We start from the raw sequence: 21,539 nt of genomic DNA, 5'->3' as shown, positions 1-21,539 counted from the left end.
TCCCGGTGGGCACCGGCGAGGAGCCGCGTTGGGCCCAGGACTGACACGGACAGAGGGAGCGGGGGCACCCCCAGCCCCGGCCTCACCCCCCCCTCCCGGCGTGTCCTGCAGTGGGGACCCCCACCCGAGCGCGTCCCACAGGGGGGACCCCCACCCAGGGGTGTCCCACGGTGGGGACCCCCCCACAGCCTTCTCCCTGACCCCCACCCAGCCCAATGTCACAGGGGGGGACCCCCACCCAGGGGTGTGCCACAAATGGGGACCCCCCCACCCAAGCACATGCCCCCCCAGCCCCATCCCAGGGTGTCCCATGGATAGGGACCCACCCACCCCCCCCCGTCTCCCCCCACGTCACAGCGGGACCTGGGGCAGGACGCGGCCCCCTCTGAGTGTGGGGCACCCTGGGGACCCCACACAGGGATGGGGGGACCGTGCACCACCCCCCACTGGGGACAGGAGCATGGCGGGGGGGTGGGGCAACACCCTGGGACCCCCGTGTCCCAGCCCCCCAGTGTGCTCCAAACAAGGGGAGGGGTCCTCTGCCCCGGCCCCCAGGTGCCCCATACATGGAGGGGGGGGCACCTCCCGCAGTGGGGCCAGAGCCCGCAGCCCCCCACCTCCCCTCAGGGCACAGCGGTTTTGGGCTGGAAACCTTTTATTTCACAAGGCACATTGCGGGGGGCCCAGCCCTCGGGAGAGCCCCCCCCCCGCCCCCCCCCCAGCAGTGGGGCAGCCCCACAGCGCCGGGCAGGGAGCAGCAGCCCCCTCCCCAATCTCCCCCCCCCCCATTTCGTCCTTGTCCCCCGACAGAGCTGCGCCAGGCGAGGGGGGGCCCTGCCCCGCAGGACCCCACGTTCGTGTCACCATTGTCGGGGAGGGACGGGGCCATGGTGGCCAGTGCCGGCCGTGTCCCCGGTAGCCATGGGGTGGCATGGGCCGAGCACGGCCACCCCTCACCGCGACGGCTCCTGGGGGCTCGGCGTGGAGCCCCCCGACTCCCGCCGCTCCCGCCGCCACCGCTCCTCGTCCTCCCGATCCCGCCGCCGCAGCTCCCGCTCCACCTCCTCGGGGACCGTCACCTCCAGCAGGTTCTCCATCCCCGGCCCCGGCTCGTCCCCGATCAGCACCTTTGCCCGGGAGGGAAGGGTGACAGGGCGCTGGGACCCCCCCCACCTCCGCTTCTCTCCCCGCCCCCCCGGGGACCCCCCCTGCCCACCTGGATGAGGTTCTCGCAGGCGGCCAGGACGTCGGGCTCCCGCTCCCAGCCGTGCAGCTCCCGCAGCACCAGGTACGTCCCCTTCTCCCGCACCACGCGCCGGCCGGGCTTGGTGGCCGTGAGCTGGGACGGGGAGAAAGCAGCAGCGTGGGCGGGGGTGGGGGCAGAAACCCACCCCGGAGCAGCTCATGGGGGGGTCCTGCCCCGGGGTGGGGGCAGCCCCCAGTGCCAGCCCGGGGTGGGGGGATGGAGAGCAGCCCTGAGAGAGGGGCTTGGGGGGGCTGGGGAGGGGGGAAACACTGCCCATGAGCCGGCACCGTGCGCTGGCAGCACAGAAACCCCCCACAGCCTGGGCTGCATCCCCAGCAGCGTGGGCAGGGGGGCGAGGGGGGGATTCTGCCCCTCTGCTCCGCTCGGGGGAGACCCCCCTGCAGTGCTGCCTCCAGCCCCGGGGACATCGGGAGGACACGGAGGCGTCGGAGCGGGGCCGGAGGAGGCCCCGGAGATGCCGGGAGGGCTGGAGCCCCTCTGCTGGGAGGACAGGCTGAGAGAGCTGGGGGGGTTCAGCCTGGAGAAGAGAAGGCTCCGCGGAGACCTTCCAGCCCCTTCCAGGCCCTCAAGGGGCTCCGGGAAAGCTGGGGAGGGACTCTGGAGCAGGGAGGGGAGCCACGGGACGAGGGGGAAGGGTTTTAAACCAAAAGAGGGGAGATTTAGGTTAAAAATAAGGCAGAAATTCTCCATGATGAAGCTGGTGAGCCCCTGGCCCAGGTTGCCCCAAGAAGCTGTGGCTGCCCCATCCCTGGGGGGGTTCAAGGCCAGGTTGGACGGGGCTTTGGGCAACCTGGGCTGGTGGGAGGTGGCCCTGCCCAGGGCAGGGGGTGCCACTGGGTGGGCTTTAAAGGTCCCTTCCCACCCAAACCGTTCCGGGATTTGCTGGCTGGACCCCTGTCAGCCCCCAGGGTGCACCGTGGTCACTGGCCACCAACTAGACTCGGTGCCGTTCGTTCACCACCCCGCTCTGGTCCCGTTGTTTTCAGCCCACCTCGCTGCTGGCCCGGCCCAGACCTCACCACTCCTCCCTGAGGATCTCCTGCATTCCGGGGCCACCCCGAGCACCCTCCTGCTCCCAGGAACCCCCAAGCCGGGCTCCCCCCGCCTCAGCCCCACCGCGGTCGGCACCAGAGGGACCCACCAGCATGATGGCTTCCAGCAGCATCTTCCTGATGTCGGGCTCTTCCTCCCGCTGCTTGTCCGGCGGCAGGTACTGCAGGTCCACGGGCAGCCCTGGGGGAGAGGCAGCCTCAGGGTGTGTGTGGGGGGGAGCACACGGCCAGAGCCCCCCGAAAACCCCCCACCCGCTCAGACACCCGCTTACTTTCCATCTCGTCCTCGGGGAACTCCTCGGGGCCGGCCAGAGGCAGGAGGAGGAAGGGCAGGACGTCGACCTCCTCGCTCAGCAGCCACTCGTGCTCCTCTGGGGACAGACCGGGGTCAGGGGAGCCACCGCCGCCAGCCCCGTCCCCTGCGGCGGCGGCCAGCCCCCACCCTGCCGCTCGCCCACCCCCGAGAAAGGCTCACGGGTGGAGACAAAGGCAGTGAGAAGCACAGGATGGTCCAGGTTGGAAGGGACCTTTCAGACCATGGAGTCCAACCATCCGCCCAGCGCTGCCAAACCCACCGCTACCCCGCGTCCCTCAGCGCCGCGTCTGCCCGGCTTTTCCATCCCTCCGGGGATGGCGACTCCCCCACTGCCCTGGGCAGCCTCTTCCAACGCCCGACAGCCCTTTCCATGAAGGAATTTTCCCCAATATCCATCCTAAACCTGCCCTGGCGCAACTGGAGGCCGTTCCCTCTTGTCCCGTGGCCTGTTCCTTGGGAGAAGAGCCTGACCCCCCCTGGCTGCCCCCTCCTTTCAGGGAGCTGCGGAGAGCGAGAAGGTCTCCCCTCGGCCCCCTTTTCTCCAGGCTGAACACCCCCAGCTCCCTCGGCCGCTCCTCACAAGTTCTCCAGACCCTTCTCCTCCTTCTCCAGCCCCCTCGTCACCTCCGTTGCCCTTCTCCGGACCCGCTCCGGCACCTCAGTGTCTTTCTAGTCGTGAGGGTCCCACACCTGGACACGCTATTCCGGGTGGGGCCTTAGTTTAGTAAGCGAAGGGGAAAAAACCCACCCAAACCACCACCAGGGAAGCCCCAAGCGCTGCAAAGGCTCTGCCGGCTCGGCACAGCCCCGTGCCCAGCCTGCCCCACACAACGCCCACTTCGGGCCCCCCCCCCCAGCCCCGGTTTAGAGCTGACGGTGACCCGGAGGGACGGGACACGCGTCTGGGGCCAGAGGAGGGTCTGCGTGGCGGAGGGGGATGGGGGTGGTCAACAGCTGTGTCTCAGACTGGCAACCGGTCGCTAGCGGGGTCCCCCCGGGAGCGATACCGGGCACAAGGTGGTTTAACGGCTTCCTAAGCGAGCTGGGTGACGGGATCGAGCGTGCCCCGACGGAATTTGCTGGTGACACCAAACGGAGCAGGGGACGCGGACGCTCGGGAAGGCAGAGCCGCCCTGCAGGAAGCCCTGGATGGGCTGGAAGAGCCGGGTAACAACAACCTTATGGAGTTCCACAAGGACAAGTCTCGCACCTGGGAAAACATAATCCCAGACTGCGGCACAGACTGGCATCGACCCGGCTGGGGAGAAGATCTGGGGAAAGGGACCTGGGGACAACAAGCTCCACGTGGGCAAACAGTGAGCTGTTGTGGCAAAGAACCCACCGGGGGGGTGGCGGCGGCATCACCGACAGAGAGAAAGAATCGTTATCCCCCTCCGCTCAGCGCTGGCCGGGCCGCGCCTGGAACACGGGGCTCAGTTTTGGTCCCCGCGACGCAAAAAAGCCGTGGCCAGGCTGGAGAGGGGCCGGGGAAGGGCCACCAAGATGATCCAAGGACTGGGAAGGCTGGGAGAAGCGGGTGGATGGAGACTCCCTTTTCACAAGGAGCCACGCGGAAAAGACGAAGGGTGATGGGGTACGAGTTACTCCCGGGGAGATCCCGACTGGATCCAAGATTTTTCACGCTGAGACCCATCAGCCATTGGAATAACCTCCCCAGGGAAGCGGTGGATTCCCCAATACTGGGCACATTTAAGATCCAGCCGGCCAGGGGGCTGGGCCACCCTTGTCCAGACCGCGCTTTGCCGAGGAAGGTTGGAGCAAGCGATCCTTGGGGTCCCTTCCAACCTGGGATTCTCTGATCCTTCTGCTCCACGTGGGTCAGCTGTCCCGGCTGCGTCCCCCCTGTCTCCTGCCCACCCCCCGCCTTACAAACAAGGCCTTGACGCTGCGTGAGCGTGGCTCGGTGTTGGCTAAACCACCGGCTAAACCCCAGCCCTGGCACTGCTTTGGCCACCGGCCTCAAACGCAGCACCACGCCGGCTGCTAGGAAGGAAGCGAGGTCCCTCCCCGCCAAGAGCCGGCTCCCCCCCGTCCTTCCCGGCCAAGAGCCGGCTCCCGGCAGCGCTGGCAGGGTGGGCCAGCTGGCTGGCAGTCCGGTAGCCAGTGCCGCAGGCCAACGCGGGGCTGGGCAGCTGGGCCGGGGGCTCTCACCGTACTCGAAGCAGCAGTTCCTGAGAGCCCCCACGACGCCCCGGCGATGGACGGTGGAGTCCTTATACTGCGTGAAGGGCAGCAGCCGCTGCACCGAGCACCTGCGGGAGGGGGACGGTCACACCGGGCCGGGGACATCCCCCCCCCGCCCCGCGCTCACCTCGCAGCCGTACCGGGAGCGGTCGAGGAGCCCGCGGCGGCCCTCGGGCAGCTGGCTGAGGTTACAGAGCAGCGGCCCGAGCTGCGGCGGCGGCCGGGGCTCGCCGAGGGCCTGGAGGAGCGGCGCCAGCCCGCAGCCGCGCTCCCGCAGCCCCCGCAGCACCCGCCGGGCCGCGCCGCGCTCCCGGCAGAGGTTGGCCAGCACCCCGCAGGCCGGCCCGCCCGGCAGCAGCCCCAGCAGGGCCGGCAGCGCGGCCAGCAGCGGCCCGCGGGCCGCCGGCTCGGCCGAGACGTTCACCAGACAGGCCTGGGCATGGCGGGCGGCCGGCGGGCCGGGCCCCGCCGCCAGCTCCAGCAAGGCCGACAGGGCGGCGGGCCGCCCCGCCAGCAGCCGCCGCCCCGCCGGGCTCCCCGAGAGAGCCAGGGCCGCCTCCGCCGCGCCCGCCCGCGCCGCCTCGCCCGCCGCCGGGGCCAGCAGCGCGGCCAGCTCCGCCATGGCCGCCTCCACCGCCGCCTCCTCCGCCGCCATGACTGCCGCCTCTAAGATGGCGGGCGTCACCTGGCAACCGGCAGCCAATGAGCGCCCCGCGGGCGGGGAGCAGCCAATCGGCTGCGGAGCAGCCGACAAAGTGGGAGGGACCAGCGGAGAATGGGATGCTGGGAAAGGGGAGGGGCCGCCCGACCCTGCGCCGCCACGCCCACGCCCCGGCTAGGCTCCGCCCCCCCGGCCCTGCGGCGCCGCCCGGTCCTAGTGCGAGCGGAAGGGACGCGGGGGTCCGTGGGTGGGTGGTGGGGAGGGACACGGGTGGTGGGAAGGGACAGCGGTGTCCATGGGAGGATGGGGGGGGGGGGGGGGGGGGAGGGACGCGGGTGGGAGGGCCACCCCTGGCCTGCCTGCCAGGAGATGCCCATCACCTCCAAGCCCCCCAGGAGGAACCCACCAGCCCCCCAGGAGAAGGCCACCACCCCCAGAATCTCACCAGCCCCCCAGGAGATGCCCACCGTCCCCAAGCCCCCCAGGACAAGCCCACCACCCACCAGCCCCCCAGAACAAGCACACCAGCCCCCCAGGAGATGCCCACCGTCCCCAAGCCCCCCAGGAGAACCAACCACCCACCAGCTGCCCACCCAACCCACGGAACCAGCAGCGAGGTCCTGCCCCAGTCCCGGCCCCCACCTTTGTCCAGAGGAGCCCTGGGACCCCCGGAGCCCCCATTCCCCCTTCCAGGACAGGGGCAGAGCCGCGGCCCCCGCCCCGGGACCAGCGGGAGCCCAGAGCTCAGCTCACCGGCCACAGCCAGGGGCCCACGGCCACCGGGAGGCCCGTGGCTGCGGTGGGTTTACTGGGTCGCCCTGACGGCTGCTCACGTGGGATCAGGGAATCGCGGAGGGTGGAAAAGATCTTCAAGATCATGGAGTCCAACCGCTACCCCGCGTCCCTCAGCGCCGCGTCTGCCCGGCTTTTCCATCCCTCTGGGGATGGCGACTCCCCCACTGCCCTGGGCAGCCTCTTCCAACGCCCGACAGCCCTTTCCATGAAGGAATTTTCCCCAATATCCATCCTAAACCTGCCCTGGCGCAACTGGAGGCCGTTCCCTCTTGTCCCATGGCCTGTTCCTTGGGAGAAGGGAAGGAGGACGCAGGAATGGCGCTGGAGCGCCCGGCACCAGCCACGGCATCGCCGCTGAAGCGCCCACTCGCTCTTCAGGGCTCCGACAGCGGAGTCACTTCTCCAGGAAAAGCCCTTTCCCGGGCAGGGGGAGGTGGGGTTGGAAGACCCCAGGTTTCGGGGGGTGCCGGAGCTCCCTGTGCTCGTCAGCGTGGCCGCGCTTCGTTAGCGGCCATCATTCCAAGCCCCTCCTCAGCTCTGCTTCCCCGCGGCTCTGCCGCTCCGACGCGGAGTTCGGCAGAACCCAGGTGTGCCCGTGCTGCAGCACGGCTCATTAGCGTCCCGCTCTAACGAGAGCTTCAACCCCGGCGCGACGGCCGCCTCGCCTCCTCCTCGGGGGCTCCATCCCGCCCCGGGGAGGAGAAAACTTGCCAGAAGTTGTTTAATACCATAAAAAAAAGCGACTTTTGAGGCTGGGGGTATCCAACAGCTGATGGCACGAGCCCGTCTCCGGCCAGTTGCCCCAGCCCGGCGTTCCCGGTGGGCTGCAGCGCGGTGCCGGAGCTGGGATTTCTGGAGACAAGGGCAGCCGGGAACAGCAAGGGGAACGGCGGGTTGGAAATCCAAGAAATCATCTTGAAATGAAAGCGGCTCGGCCAAACGCGACAAAGCATCCAGCAAGCCAAGAGCCAAAACGCCCTGAAATCTGATTCCAGAGAGGATAAAACAGAGGATAAAACAGTAAAATAAAGGATAAAGCGACAAAACAGAAGGTAAAGCGGTAACCGGAGCGAAGACGAGACGCAGGGAGTGGGGGAGCCCGCGGCCGCCGCTCGGGAGGGGACGGCGGGGGAAACAAACACTGAAACTTTCGGTGAAATACCACAAATCTGGCGCTTCTAAACCCAAACCCAAAGCCCCCTGCTGGCCCAGGGGGAGGGGGCCACCCCCCTTCGCACCAGACAACCAACAGCGGGGGCTGGGAGAGGCGCTGAGCCCCTCCAGCTCCACGGCCCTTCCCGGGCCGGGCTCCGCTGCAGGGGGCCACGTGGGGAACCCAGAAGACAACCCCCCCCGGGGACCCCCCTGCAGCCCCACGTCACCCCCGGGGGCCGCGGGGACCCCCAAGGAAGGGGCTGGCGAGTGACAGAAAACCTTTATTGGCGCGAGGCTACATGGCTACGCCGCGAAGTCCAGCTCCCCGCCGGGGGCGGCGCGGGGCAGGCAGCCACAGCAGCGAGGAACGACGGCGGGGACGGGACGGGGCCAAATCCTGCTCCAGCCCCCGGCCCGGGGGGCAGTGGGGAGGAGCGAGGGTCCCGGCGGGGGGAAAAAAGGGGGCCGGCGGGATGGGAGGCGAAGGCAGAGCCCTCCCCGGGTGGCGGCGGGGGCTCAGGTCCGTCCTGCAGAGCGAGGAGGAAACAAACTCCAACTTCAAACCCGGCTTCCAGAGAGTCACGGGGGGAGCTGCCACCGGGAACGCCGCGCTGCTGCCGGGAACACCGCGCTGCTGCCGGCGCCCACCTCTGCCACCTTAGGAGCTGGGGGGGAAGGCAAGGGGGGTCCATCTGTCCATCCGTCTGCTTTCCCTCTGCATCCCAAGGCCCTGCCGGAGGCTGGAGCGGGGTCTGCACCATCCCCCGGGAGCCTCTTGCCTCCCGCCAAGCCCTGGGGACGCGGGAAGCCCCCCAGTAAAGCCCCCCCGGGGGCGACGGGAGTCTCCAGCCACGGCGCATCCACTCCACGGCCCCGGCCAGCCCCCTCCGAAAGCCGCTCGGCCCCCGGCGGGGCGGGGGGTGCCAAAAGTCAGCTGCGGTTTGAATAAAACCCCAAAGAAAAGGATGGGGGGGGTGAGGCGCCGGGTCCAGCGACCCCCCCCCGCAGGGCCGCTCGGTGGGACACCCCCCACCCCCAGCCCCGCGCGGGACGCCGGCAACCCCCCAGCAAAGGTGAAAAAAGAAAAAGAAAAAAAAAAAACAAAAACCAAACAACAACAGCAAAGAAGAAAAAACAACAACAACAAAAAAATACCCCACTGGGGGCGGGGGGGCGGCAAGAGCAAAGCAAACCTCTGTGAAACAAACGGACGCTTCTCCGGGGAAGGCGAGGACAGTCCGTGGGGGGGGTCCAACAGTCGCTGCCTGCGTAGGGGGCCGGGCAGAGGCGTCCGTGTCCCCCCCCCGCTGCTGCCGCTGGCGGACGGACGGCGTTGGCTGGGTCACAACCAGTCCAGAAAAAGTGCTCGAGGAAGGGGGGGGGAAGAAAAAAAAAAAATCCAGCCCGGCTTCGGCGCCGCCGAGGAGTTTGCGGGTCAGTGCAGCCAAAGGAGATGAAGCGATAAAGTGCAGCAAAGCTTCTCGGAGCTCCTCGCACCGCTGTCCGGCCAGCCCCGGCGGCCACGGGCCCGGGGCAAGGGCAGGGTGGCCAGCAGCACCAAAACCAGGCGACGTTGCCTTCGGCCAGGACACGGCGGCGGCTTTCAGTCCGTCCTGCTCCGAGATGCCGGGGGGTTCTCCAGTGTATGAGTCGGGCAGAGCGACGCCGGGGGGGCGGGGGCGGACGGGGGGCTGAGGGTGGCCGCGGGACGCGGGCGGGAGGGTGGTTCGGTGCTGCTGGGCAGCTCGGAGCGACGGCGGGAGCTCACATGCAGATAACTTGCAACCTGCAAGAAAGAAAACGGGCGGCGTTACCGTCCTGAGCCCCTGCGGGGACGGGAGGAGGCAGAGGGGGAGCGGGGGGCACAGCGGGAGCCCCTCACCGCGTCCAGGTTTGGGCCCCTCACTACAAAATAGTCAGCGAGGTGCCGGAGCGGGTCCGGAGAAGGGCAACGGAGCTGGCGAGGGGGCTGGAGAGAGAAGGGTCTGGAGAACTTGTGAGGAGCGGCTGAGGGAGCTGGGGGTGTTCAGCCTGGAGAAAAGGGGGCCGAGGGGAGACCTTCTCGCTCTCCGCAGCTCCCTGAAAGGAGGGGGCAGCCAGGGGGGGGTCGGGCTCTTCTCCCAAGGAACAGGCCACGGGACAAGAGGGAACGGCCTCACGTTGCGCCAGGGCAGGTTTAGGATGGATATTGGGGAAAATTCCTCCATGGAAAGGGCTGTCGGGCGTTGGAAGAGGCTGCCCAGGGCAGTGGGGGAGTCGCCATCCCCGGAGGGATGGAAAAGCCGGGCAGACGCGGCGCTGAGGGACGCGGGGTAGCGGTGGGTTTGGCAGCGCTGGGCGGATGGTTGGACTCCATGGTCTGAAAGGCCTTTTCCAACCTGGGCCATTCCATGATTCCATGCGAGAGCGGCTCATCCCCACCGAGCTCCCAGCCACGTTCCCGAGGCAGAGGAGCAGAAAGTTCAGGCCGGGACCCTCGTCCTGCTGCACCCACGGGAGCTGGAGCCCCTCTCTCCTGGGAGCGCGGAGCTCACCCACCTCTCCTCCTCGATGCTGCCGCTCTCCGTGTCGCCGCCATCCCTGTTCTCCTCCGTGTCCTCTTCACCCAGATCCATGTCCAGCTCATTGCCGGCTTCCGAGCGCGTGTACGCGTAGCCGCTGGGGGGAAAAAGGGGCAGCGCAACGTTAGCACCCCACTGGCAACCCCCGCAACGGGGCGGCTGTAGGGGAGATCCTGCTCCTCTCTCCCGTGGGCGCAGGTCCCTGCCGAGAGCCTCCTCTGCATCCAAACGGAGCCCATGGGAATGAGGGGCTGGCTGGGGCAGTGCCCCCCAAGGAGTTACTGCTCCCCGGTGTCAGAAGAGAAGGCTCCGGGGAGACCTTCCAGCCCCTCAAGGGGCTCCGGGAAAGCTGGGGAGGGACTCTGGAGCAGGGAGGGGAGCCACGGGACGAGGGGGAAGGGTTTTAAACCAAAAGAGGGGAGATTGAGATTAAAAATAAGGCAGAAATTCTCCACGATGAAGCTGGTGAGCCCCTGGCCCAGGGTGCCCAGAGAAGCTGTGGCTGCCCCATCCCTGGAGGGGTTCAAGGCCAGGTTGGAGGGGGCTCGGAGCCACCTGGGCTGGTGGGAGGTGGCCCTGCCCAGGGCAGGGGGTGGCACTGGGTGGCCTTTAAGGTCCCTTCCCACCCAAACCGTTCCAGGATTCTGCGTCACGTGGCCTGACCTGATGGAACGACAGGTAAAAAAGACGATCCTCTTCAGCCTCTTGTTGTAGAAGAAGTAGTTGAAGGACCAGAGGCTGCCGTCCTCTCCAAAGGGGTCCGAATCCAGGTCGGGGTTGTAGCTGCAACAGCAAAGGGAGGCATGAGAAACGCTGCGCCGCGCTCCGCTCCCAGCGGCAACCCCGTTCTCATCCCAGCTGCGTGTTGGGGGGACGGAATGGGGAGACTGGGCGAGCCGGGAGCCGCCTCGGCGTGGAAGTTCCGCCTGGAAGGGGACAGCAGCGGCAGGGAGCCGGGAGCCAGCCAGCTCCGGTGAGGAGACACCCTGCCCCGCTCCAGCACACCAAAACGCAACCTTTTATCGAAAAATAACTCTGGTTCTCATGGCGTGGGCGAAAAGTGGCCGGGATCCAGCCCCGGGGGCAAGCGCTTGTCCCGTTACCTGTAGATGTCACACTCGGAAAGACAGATCTCCTCGTCGACAGCATCCCACAAGTGGGGCTTCAGGGCGTTGAAATCTTCCCGGACGGCAGAGAAGAGGCTGCAGTTGACGGCGTTCACCACCTAGAGAGAGCCGGCAGGGCCCGTGAGAGGAGCAGGGGGCCGCTCTCTGCCCTCCTCCCCAGCCCTCCTCCAGCGAGAGGGGACGCCGGAGCCCGACAATGACCATGGAGGGACAGAAACGAGACGGCCAGGCACCGCCGGGCTCGTTCGGCGCACCCGGGGTGGGAGCACGGGGTCGGGCAGCAGGGAGGCGACACGGCTGGGGAGAGAAAACCCATCAGAGGATCTCTGGGGCGTGCACAGCCCAAACCTCTCCCAGCAAAGAGCATGGGGGCTTCCCTGGAGCAAACGGAGCAATTTTTCCCAGTCAGAGAGGACGTTTCTTGCTCCATCTGCCGCCTTGAGAAGGGCAGCCTCGCCGGGCAGCCGCCAGACAGACGGACGGAGGCTCTGGGACCTGCCGGGAGGGACAGCGAGCTTGGAGAGGAGCCCGGAGGCCCTGCAGAGCCACCCCGACTCCGGCGCCAGGGAAAGCAGCGTCCGGCCACCAGCACGGCGGGCACAGGGACGGAGGGCAACGGAGGTGGCGAGGGGGCTGGAGAAGGAGGAGAAGGGTCTGGAGAACTTGTGAGGAGCGGCTGAGGGAGCTGGGGGTGTTCAGCCTGGAGAAAAGGGGGCCGAGGGGAGACCTTCTCGCTCTCTGCAGCTCCCTGAAAGGAGGGGGCAGCCAGGGGGGGTCGGGCTCTTCTCCCAAGGAACAGGCCACGGGACAAGAGGGAACGGCCTCCAGTTGCGCCAGGGCAGGTTTAGGATGGATATTGGGGAAAATTCCTTCATGGAAAGGGCTGTCGGGCGTTGGAAGAGGCTGCCCAGGGCAGTGGGGGAGTCGCCATCCCCGGAGGGATGGAAAAGCCGGGCAGACGCGGCGCTGAGGGACGCGGGGTAGCGGTGGGTTTGGCAGCGCTGGGCGGATGGTTGGACTCCATGGTCTGAAAGGTCCCTTCCAACCTGGACAATTCTCTATGAATTAGGGCTACCAAGATGCTGAGGGGCTGGAACACCTCTCCTATGAGGAAAGGATGAGGGATTTGGGGTCTCTTCAGGCTGGAAAAGAGATGGCTGAGGGGGGGTCTTATCAACACTGATAAATACTTCAAGGGGGGTGTCAGGAGGATGGTGCCAGGCGCTTCTCGGTGGTGCCCGGGGACAGGACAAGGGGTAACGGGCACAAACGTGACCATGGGAAGTTCCATCCCAACATGAGGAGGAACTTCTTTGCTGTGAGGGCGGCAGAGCCCTGGCACAGGCTGCCCAGAGAGGTGTGGAGTCTCCGTCTCCGGAGACATCCCAAACCCGCCTGGACGCATCCGACCTGCTCTGGGCGCCCCTGCTCTGGCGGGGGGTGGCACTGGGTGGTCTCCCGAGGTCCCTCCAACCCTACAACTCTGGGATTGTGTGAATTCTCTCTCTTCTTCTTTGAAGGCAGCGGCAGCAGAGCGGGCAGTGCCCTGCAGGGAGGACTCAAGCCACCAGCGCTTCCCTCACCCTTCCATCCTCCAAACACCTGCCCCGGGAAAGAGCGGCTGAACCGCGGCTGGCACGGAAAACCCCGCTCACGAAGAGCAAAGAGCAAGGCTGCTGCCGAAGGAAAACACCCCGGGATGTCTGTTGGAACAGGCACCCCAAAAACCTCTTCCCAGGAAGGATGGGGACTGCCTCATCCTCGGGCTGCCAACGGAGGAGGGAGCGAGGAATGCCCTGGGGAGGGTTACCTGGGCTCGCAGCAGCGCTGGGGGGGGCTCCCCGGAGAAGCGGACACCCCCCACCGCATCCCGGCTGCCTCCTCTTCCCGGAGAGAAGGCAGGGCAGGGCCCCCCGCGCAGGGCTGCAGGACCCGCCAACGTACCCAGTTGAGGCTTGGCTCCCGGCTGAACTCGTGGCTCTTGGCGGCGCTGAAGTCGTAGTCCGGGCGGAAGGACTCGTTGAGCGTGGCTATCAGGTAGAAGAGGGTCTTGCGGCTGCACTTGTCGCTCAGGGGTCCCTCTTCGTCCCCGCTCTGACTCTTACCCAGCCTGAGGGGCAGAACGGCAGGGTCAGCGCTGTCACCGGCACGGTCGGGGCCAACACGGAGCCAGCAGTGTGCCCCGGTGGCCAAGGCGGCAAACAGCATCCTGGCTTGTATCAGCAGCAGTGTGGCCAGCAGGGCTGGGGCAGTGACCATCCCCCTGTACTGGGCACTGGGGAGGCCCCACCTCGAGGGCTGCGTCCAGTTCTGGGCCCCGCACTACAGAACCATGGAGTCATTCAGGTTGGAAAAGACCCTCGGGATCATCGAGTCCAACCATCAGCCCCGCTCTCCAGAGTTCTCCCCTGCACCACATCCCCCCCCACCACGTGGAAACGGCTCTTAAACACCTTCAGGGATGGCGACTCCACCACCTCCCCGGGCAGCCCGTTCCCGTGTCCGACCACTCTGTCTGGGAAGAATTTCTTCCTCATGTCCAGCCTGAACCTCCCCTGCTGCAGCTTGAACCCACTCCCTCGTGTTCTGTCGCTGGTGACCCGTGAGAAGAGACCAGCCCCAACCTCTCTACAACGGCCTTTCAAGTAGCTGTAGAGCGTGATGAGGTCTCCCCTCAGCCTCCTCTTCCTCACACTAAACAGTCCCAGCTCCTTCCATCGCTCCTCATCAGATTTATTCTCCAGGCCCTTCACCACCTTCGGTGCCCTCCTCTGCCCTCGCTCCAGCACCTCGAGATCTCTCTCGTGTTGAGGTGCCCAGAACCGGACACAAGACTCAAGGGGTGGCCTCACCAGTGCTGAGCACAGGGGGACAATCGCCTCCCTCCTTCTGCTGGTCACACCATTTCTAATACAAGCCAGGATGCCATTGGCCCTCTCGGCCACCTGGGCACACTGCTGGCTCACGTTCGGCTGCGTGTCAATTGGAACCCCCAGGTCCTTTTCCGCCGGGCAGCTCTCCAGCCACACTGCCCCAGGCCTGTCGTGTCCATGGGGTTGTTGTGGCCCAAGTGCAGGACCCGGCACTTGGCCTTGTTGAAGCTCGTACCGTTGGCGTTGGCCCATCGGTCCAACCTATCCAAGTCTCTCTGTAGAGCCTCCCTGTCCTCATGCAGATCAACGCTCCCGCTGAGCTTCGTGTCATCTGCAAACTTGCTGATGACACGCTCTATGTCCTTATCAAGGTTGTCAGTAAAGGTGTTAAACAGAAATGGTCCCAACACTGAGCCCTGAGGGACACCACTTGTGACCGGCCGCCAGCTGGAGCTAACTCCATTGACCACCACTCTTTGGGACCATCCAGCCAGTGCTTGATCCAGCAGATCGTATGCTCATGGCCTGGATGAGCGTACGAGTTTTTCCATGAGAATTCTATGGGGGACAGTGTCAAATGCTTTTCGAAAGCCTAGGTAGACGATGTCCACAGCCTTTCCCTCGTCCAAAAGAAACGACACTGAGGTGCTGGAGCGTGGCCAGAGAAGGGCAACGGAGGTGGCGAGGGGGCTGGAGAAGGAGGAGAAGGGTCTGGAGAACTTGTGAGGAGCGGCTGAGGGAGCTGGGGGTGTTCAGCCTGGAGAAAAGGGGGCCGAGGGGAGACCTTCTCGCTCTCCGCAGCTCCCTGAAAGGAGGGGGCAGCCAGGGGGGGTCGGGCTCTTCTCCCAAGGAACAGGCCACGGGACAAGAGGGAACGGCCTCCAGTTGCGCCAGGGCAGGTTTAGGATGGATATTGGGGAAAATTCCTTCATGGAAAGGGCTGTCGGGCGTTGGAAGAGGCTGCCCAGGGCAGTGGGGGAGTTGCCATCCCCGGAGGGATGGAAAAGCCGGGCAGACGCGGCGCTGAGGGACGCGGGGTAGCGCTGGGTTTGGCAGCGCTGGGCGGATGGTTGGACTCCATGGTCTGAAAGGTCCCTTCCAACCTCAACGATCCCACGTTCCTACCTATAAACAACCCGAGCAGCCAGCCCAGGCCACAGAAATGAGACCAACCACCGACCAAGGGTCGTTCCTTCCGTGAATCCCGACCCCCCGCCCCCAGACACGCCGCTGCCGGTGGTCCAGAGCACGGCAGACACCGACCCCCCCAGCCTGTGGTACCTGCTGGGGCTGATGCCCGTGGTCTGAGGAGGCGAGAGGGCCTCCAGGACATGGGGCTGGCCCTCCTGGCAGAACTGCTTGAACATGTGCTTGTCGTCGCCAGCCATCTTGCACGAGTAGCTCTCAATCCTGCGGAGACAACGCGGCACCGCGCCTGAGGCCAGCCCAGCCACCGGCAGGACGTGGCCACCAACACCGCGAAGGTTCTGGCCCAGTGCCGTGGTGGCGGGGAGGGATTTGGACGAGGTGGCAGCACGGACAAAGCATCTCCGGTGCCCAGGAGCGACCTTCCCTACACCATCTGGTCTTTGCTCTGCACAAGGCAAGCGGGGCTGCCACAAACCCGTTTATTGACACGGATGTATGCACAGAATCACAGAATCCCAGGATTTTAGGGTTCGGAGGGACCTTCAGAGACCCCCCTATCCCAGCCCCGGCGGCAGCGGGGTCACCCGGAGCAGGTTGGGTGCGTCCAGGCGGGTTTGGAAGATCTCCAGAGACGGAGACCCCACACCTCTCTGCTGCCCTCGCCCCAAAGACCTTTTTCCTCCTTTTTTTGGCGTTTCCCGTGTCCCGGTTTGTGCCCGTTGCCCCTCGTCCCGGCCCCGGGCACCACCGGGAAGAGCCCGGCCCCGTCCCGCTGCCGCCCCCCCCTTGCCGCCCCCCCGCTTTATCGGCGCTGACGAGACCCCCCCTCGCTCGTCTTTTTTCCAGGCTGAAGAGACCCAAATCCCTCGGCCCTTCCTCAGCACAGAGACGCTCCCGGCCCTCGTCATCCTCGCGGCCCCCGCCGGACTCTCCCCAGCAGTTCCCCGTCCCGCCGCAACTGGGGGGCCCAGCACCGGCCCCAGTGCTCCAGCTGTGGCCCCCCCAGGGCAGGGCAGAGCAGAGCGGGAGGATGAACCTCCCCCCGCCTGCCGGCCACGCTCTGCTCCGTGCCCCCCAGGAGACCGTTGGCCGCGTCGGCCACGAGGGCACGTCGCCGGCCCCCGGGCAACTTGGTGTCCCCCAGGACTCCCAGGTCTCCCCGCAGAGCTGGTTCCCAGCGGGTCCCCCCGGCCCGGCCCGGTCCCTGGGGCTGTTCCCCGCTGTGCACACACGCCTGCGTGGAGATACAGATATTTACGCCAGGGAGGCCCAGAGGAGGCTGGCGGAGCTGAACTGCTCCTCCAGGGACATCAGAGCCACCCCAAGAAGCTCCCCCCGTGCGGGCTGCCTCGCCGCCAGCTCGGGAAGCTCAGCGCAGAGGCAGAAATTGTGCCTCGCCGCCGCGGTGTCCTGTCTCAGCGCAGCCGGCCGAGCCCCTGCCAGCAGCACGCCCGAAAAGGAGCCCTTCAGCCAGGGCCAAAAATAGGTCCAGAGCTGGCGAAGGACCAACTCCCTCGCGGCCGGCCCAGCAGAAGGAGCTCTCGCTGCCGCCCTCAGCACCGATGCTCGCAGAGCGGCCAAAGGACCCCCTCACAGGCACCTGAAAAGCTTCTCTGGGTGACTGGGAGGTCCCCCAGCTGCAAGAGCAGAGCAGTTGTAGGTGACAAAGTGAGCCGGCACCGTGCGCTGGCAGCACAGAAACCCCCCCGCAGCCTGGGCTGCATCCCCAGCAGCGTGGGCAGGGGGGCGAGGGGGGGATTCTGCCCCTCTGCTCCGCTCGGGGGAGACCCCCCTGCAGTGCTGCCTCCAGCCCCGGGGACATCGGGAGGACACGGAGGTGTCGGAGCGGGGCCAGAGGAGGCCCCGGAGATGCCGGGAGGGCTGGAGCCCCTCTGCTGGGAGGACAGGCTGAGAGAGCTGGGGGGGTTCAGCCCGGAGAAGAGAAGGCTCCGCGGAGACCTTCCAGCCCCTTCCAGGCCCTCAAGGGGCTCCGGGAAAGCTGGGGAGGGACTCTGGAGCAGGGAGGGGAGCCACGGGACGAGGGGGAAGGGTTTTAAACCAAAAGAGGGGAGATTTAGACTGAAAATAAGGCAGAAATTCTCCATGATGAAGCTGGTGAGCCCCTGGCCCAGGTTGCCCAGAGAAGCTGTGGCTGCCCCATCCCTGGAGGGGTTCAAGGCCAGGTTGGACGGGGCTTTGGGCAACCAGGTCTAGTTGAAGATGTCCCTGCCCAGGGCACGGGGTGGCACTGGGTGGCCTTTAAAGGTCCCTTCCCACCCAAACCATTCGGTGATTCTATGTGTCAGCAGCAATTTCCCCTCCGCTCTGGGCAGGATCGGGGACCGAGTGCTGATGCTTCCGGACTCCAACACCTTCTGAGGCTGACAAGGAGGGAAATCAGCCCCCGCTTCCCCGAGGGAGAGCGGGCAGCAGCAACACCCACCTGCCGATGATGTGAGCATCTCCCGTCTCCACCGTCAGCTGGGAGTTTATTGCTTCAAAACTTGAGTTCTCCAACAGCTTCATCGTCTCGGCTTCCGGAGCGATTCCCTGTGCAACGGCTGCCGCAAAGTGTGCGTATCCTGCAAGGGAAGAGACCATCGCAGGCGGGGAAGGAGAAGCCGGAGGGCGCGGGGCAGAGCTGCCAGCCCCGCCAGGGCCTTGGGCTCGGTGATCGCAAGGATCTTTTCCAGCCTCAAGGATTCTAAACCCCGAAGGCAGCGCAGAGGGAGAGTCAGGAAGCCAACGCCTCCTCCGGGCAGGGAAAAAAAGAGCGACGACAGCCCCGGATCAGCACCCACACCTCCTGTCTGATCCCGTCCCACGCGCCGCCGTGCCGCTATGGCTGGGTGACTCAGAGCGAGCTCACCCGTGGCCAGCACCCACCACGTGCCGGGGGCCGTGCCCGCATCGCTGGCTTCGCCAAGGTTTCGGCAGCGTGCTCTGCCAGGGAGTTCCCTCCTCGCCGCTGAAGGTCACCGGCTTTTTTTGGCCGGGCTTTTCTCCCTCCAAGCCAGGGAAGAGCGTGCGGCACTCACTCTGCCGCGGGCTGGGGGTGACGGACGCCCCGGCCAAGCCGCAGGGTGGCCTCCGGTGGCGGGGCCGGGGTGGGCACAGCAGCCCCTCGGGGAGCTGCTCCTCCACGGTCTGTCAGAGCCCTTGGCCAGGAGCAGGACCAACACCGGGACTAGTTAACTGGTTGGTCAACTGGTCAACGGTCTTCCCAGCTGTGCGGAGGATGGCGGCCTCCAGCTATTTCGGCATGAGGCAGCATCGCCCCAGGGGGACGGGGACGGGCAGATGGGGAAAGGCCACGGCATCGGCCCACGCTCCCTCCCCAGCTCGGGGCCTCTCCGGGAGTGTAACGGGAGAAGCTGTAAACAGGCGGGGAAGGGATGCCAGGGCTCTCGGGAAGCCATGCCAGGGCTCTCGGGAAGCCAGGGCCCCTTCCAGGCCTCCCGGGGAAGACAGGTTTCCATCCCCACCCTGGGCACCACGGCGGGGTCGGAGAAGGAAGAGTCCCGTCCCTCGGGTTTCAGGACGGCAGGCGTGACCGCGACACCGACACAGCGGCAGGGCCAGGGATGCTCTAACCGCGACTGAACCCGATGATGCGCAAGTCAAAGCAGCGCTAAAGTAAACGCCGTCTCTGCGAGGCAGCTTCAGCGTTTACCGCAGCCCCGATGAGAACAGCCCGAGCCGCCCGGCGCTGTGCCTGGGAAAGCAGCTCTTCCCACACCCCGGAGAGCACAAAACGGCTCCACAACCCCCGCTCGGCATCGAATGCTGGCTGCCGTAGGGATCGACAGCCCTCCAAACGGGAAAGAACCTCCCCGGGCGCAGATGGACAGCGAGTTCCCACCACCCTGACGCGCTTCCGAGCAGGTCTCTGGGTCCTCCCAGCGTATCAAAGCACCGATATTTGGGCTGTCACCCCTGGTCTAGCTCAGGGAAAACCAGGTCCCCCCCCCCACCAGGGAAAACCAGGACTTTCTGCAGCAGCCCCTGCAACAACCCAACCTTTTCTCTCCTGCTGTGAGTGAAAGAAGAGTGGAACAGGCTTGGGAACAGCCTTGGGAAGATGGAGAAGGGAAAATTGGGGAACCAAACGCCAACCCGCAAGGTACAGGGGCAGAAAATGGAATATTTGCTGGGGTAGCCGCATGCCGCGAGCATGTCTCCCTCCTCCCAGCACAGGGACTGGCCGGCAGCGCCCCCCGGCACCTCTTTAGTGATGCAGAAGGCAGCGGGAAACCCGAGCGTCGGCAATAAAACACCGACCCGGAGCAGTCGCGCTGCTCGAGCAACGGATCTTCCTCTGAAACCGTGAGCCAACAGGTCCCTCGGACGCCGAAACCTGTCCCGGCGCCCGACCCCTTGCTCTGCAGGGAGCAGAAGCTCAGCCTGCTTCCAAGGATCGCTTCACCACAGCGGGAGTTTTACAGGATATGGATTTTCTCACCCCAACAGCCACCGGTGCCGAGAGATGCCTCCTTCCTGCTGCCGGTGGAGCAGGAAGGATCCATCTCTTGGAGCCCATGGGGGCAAGGGCAGAGAAGGTTGTGGCCAGGGTGCTCACACCGTTCCACACCAGGCTGGAGATACCTCATCCTGCAAACCACGGCTCGGTCTCCGTCCTCACCCCGGCTGGTTCAGCACACAGCAAACAGGGCCGAGGAGGAAGACTGAGCTTATCCCCGGACTTCATAGAAATACCAAAGGGTTTGGGTGGGAAGGGACCTTTAAAGGCCACCAAGTCCCACCACCCTGCCCTGGGCAGGGACACCTCCCACCAGCCCAGGTGGCTCCGAGCCCCCTCCAACCTGGCCTTGAACCCCCCCAGGGATGGGGCAGCCACAGCTTCTCGGGGCAACCTGGGCCAGGGGCTCACCAGCTTCATCATGGAGAACTTCTGCCTTATTTTTAATCTCAATCTCCCCTCTTTGGGTTTAAAACCCTTCCCCCTCATCCCGTGGCTCCCCTCCCTGCTCCAGAGTCCCTCCCCAGCTTTCCTGGAGCCCCTTGAGGGCCTGGAAGGGGCTGGAAGGTCTCCGCGGAGCCTTCTCTTCTCCAGGCTGAACCCCCCCAGCTCTCTCAGCCTGTCCTCCCAGCAGAGGGGCTCCAGCCCTCCCGGCATCTCCGGGGCCTCCTCCGGCCCCCGCTCCGACACCTCTGTGTCCTCCCGATGTCCCCGGGGCTGGAGGCAGCACTGCAGGGGGGTCTCCCCCGAGCGGAGCAGAGGGGCAGAATCCCCCCCTCGCCCCCCTGCCCACGCTGCTGGGGATGCAGCCCAGGCTGCGGGGGGGTTTCTGTGCTGCCAGCGCACGCTGCCGGCTCATGGGCAGCGTTTCCCCCCTCCCCAGCCCCCCCCCAAGCCCCTCTCTCAGGGCTGCTCTCCATCCCCCCACCCCCAGCCTGGGCTGGCACCGGGGGCTGCCCCCACCCCGGGGCAGGACCCTGCACCGGGCCTGGTTGGACCCCGGGAGGATCTCCAGCCTGTCCCGGTCCCTCTGAGTGGTGTCCCGTCCCTCGGGGGTGTCACCGCCCCACACAGCCTGGTGTTACCCCCAGACTCGCTGAGGGTGCCCCGGCTCCCTCTGTCCCTGTCATTTATGGAGCCACTGAGCAGTTTTGGGCCCAGCAGGACACCACTCCTCGTCCATCTCCATCCGGACACACAGCCCTTGCCCACCCCGCCCTGGACGCGACCCCCCCGAGGCCGCAGCGAGTTTTAATGTTAAATTCAAACCCGTTTAAAGGTGACAGGGCCCGGCGGGGAAGGGCCGCGCCTTCCCGGCCTGCCCCGCGCGGCTGGCTGAGGCGCCGCCCCGCCAGGACTACAGCTCCCAGCATGCTCCGCGCGGCCCAGCCGCTCCTGCCCGGCGCCCGTCAGCCGCGGTGCATGATGGGAATTGTAGTCCTCGGTCGTGCAAAAGGTCGCTGACCGGGGGGGCGGCTGGGAGCGGGCTTACCGGCGTTTCCTGCTCTCGGTCCCGGCTGGGCCTCCTCGTCGTGAAGGAACGGCTTCAAGCTCGGGGCGTTTGTAAAGGCAGGCGTCTCCGGGGAAAGCTAGAGGAAGGCGAGTGCGCCTCGGCCGCCGTCCGCCGCCTGGCGCCGGCCCACCGGGCCTCCGCCGACCGCGACATGGCCCCGACGGCTCGGGACGGAGCGAGCGGCTGAGCGAGACCTACGAGTCCCCCGGGGGTGAACGAGCGGGCAAGCTGGCGACTGTCTCCTCCGGCACCGGACGACAACAAGCGGCCAGGCCCCACCCGAGCGGCGGCTGACAGCCCCGCTCCTTTCCATTGGCTGGCGGCGCTGGCCATCACCGCCGATACCGCCTTCCGTTGGCTGAGAGAGACGTCAATCAGGGCTGTG

At 66.4% G+C, this 21,539-nt stretch overlaps 2 protein-coding genes across 2 annotated transcripts; both read right to left on the bottom strand.

Annotated features, from left to right (window-relative positions):
• Positions 1-788: 788 nt before the first annotated feature.
• HGH1 (HGH1 homolog) lies at positions 789-6,384 on the bottom strand. The gene is made up of 7 exons (XM_074578103.1): positions 6,255-6,384; positions 4,981-5,525; positions 4,808-4,908; positions 2,592-2,690; positions 2,409-2,500; positions 1,217-1,339; positions 789-1,127 (listed from the first exon to the last, which is right to left on the bottom strand). Exons 1-7 carry the CDS (start codon positions 6,378-6,380, stop codon positions 954-956), a joined length of 1,260 nt encoding a protein of 419 aa, XP_074434204.1. The 5' UTR covers positions 6,381-6,384; the 3' UTR covers positions 789-953.
• A 1,335-nt stretch (positions 6,385-7,719) lies between these two features.
• On the bottom strand, positions 7,720-21,446 carry MAF1 (MAF1 homolog, negative regulator of RNA polymerase III). The gene is made up of 8 exons (XM_074578111.1): positions 21,134-21,446; positions 17,605-17,743; positions 15,294-15,422; positions 13,084-13,249; positions 11,116-11,237; positions 10,676-10,795; positions 9,990-10,109; positions 7,720-9,237 (listed from the first exon to the last, which is right to left on the bottom strand). The coding sequence occupies exons 2-8, from the start codon at positions 17,685-17,687 to the stop codon at positions 9,216-9,218; spliced, it is 762 nt and encodes a 253-aa protein (XP_074434212.1). The 5' UTR covers positions 17,688-17,743; positions 21,134-21,446; the 3' UTR covers positions 7,720-9,215.
• Positions 21,447-21,539: the final 93 nt, after the last annotated feature.

The sequence above is a fragment of the Larus michahellis genome, chromosome 2, assembly GCF_964199755.1.
Source record: "Larus michahellis chromosome 2, bLarMic1.1, whole genome shotgun sequence".
Classification (NCBI taxonomy): domain Eukaryota; kingdom Metazoa; phylum Chordata; class Aves; order Charadriiformes; family Laridae; genus Larus; species Larus michahellis.
Note: the sequence above shows the minus strand (reverse complement) of the source record. Positions and strands in the feature narration are given on the sequence as shown.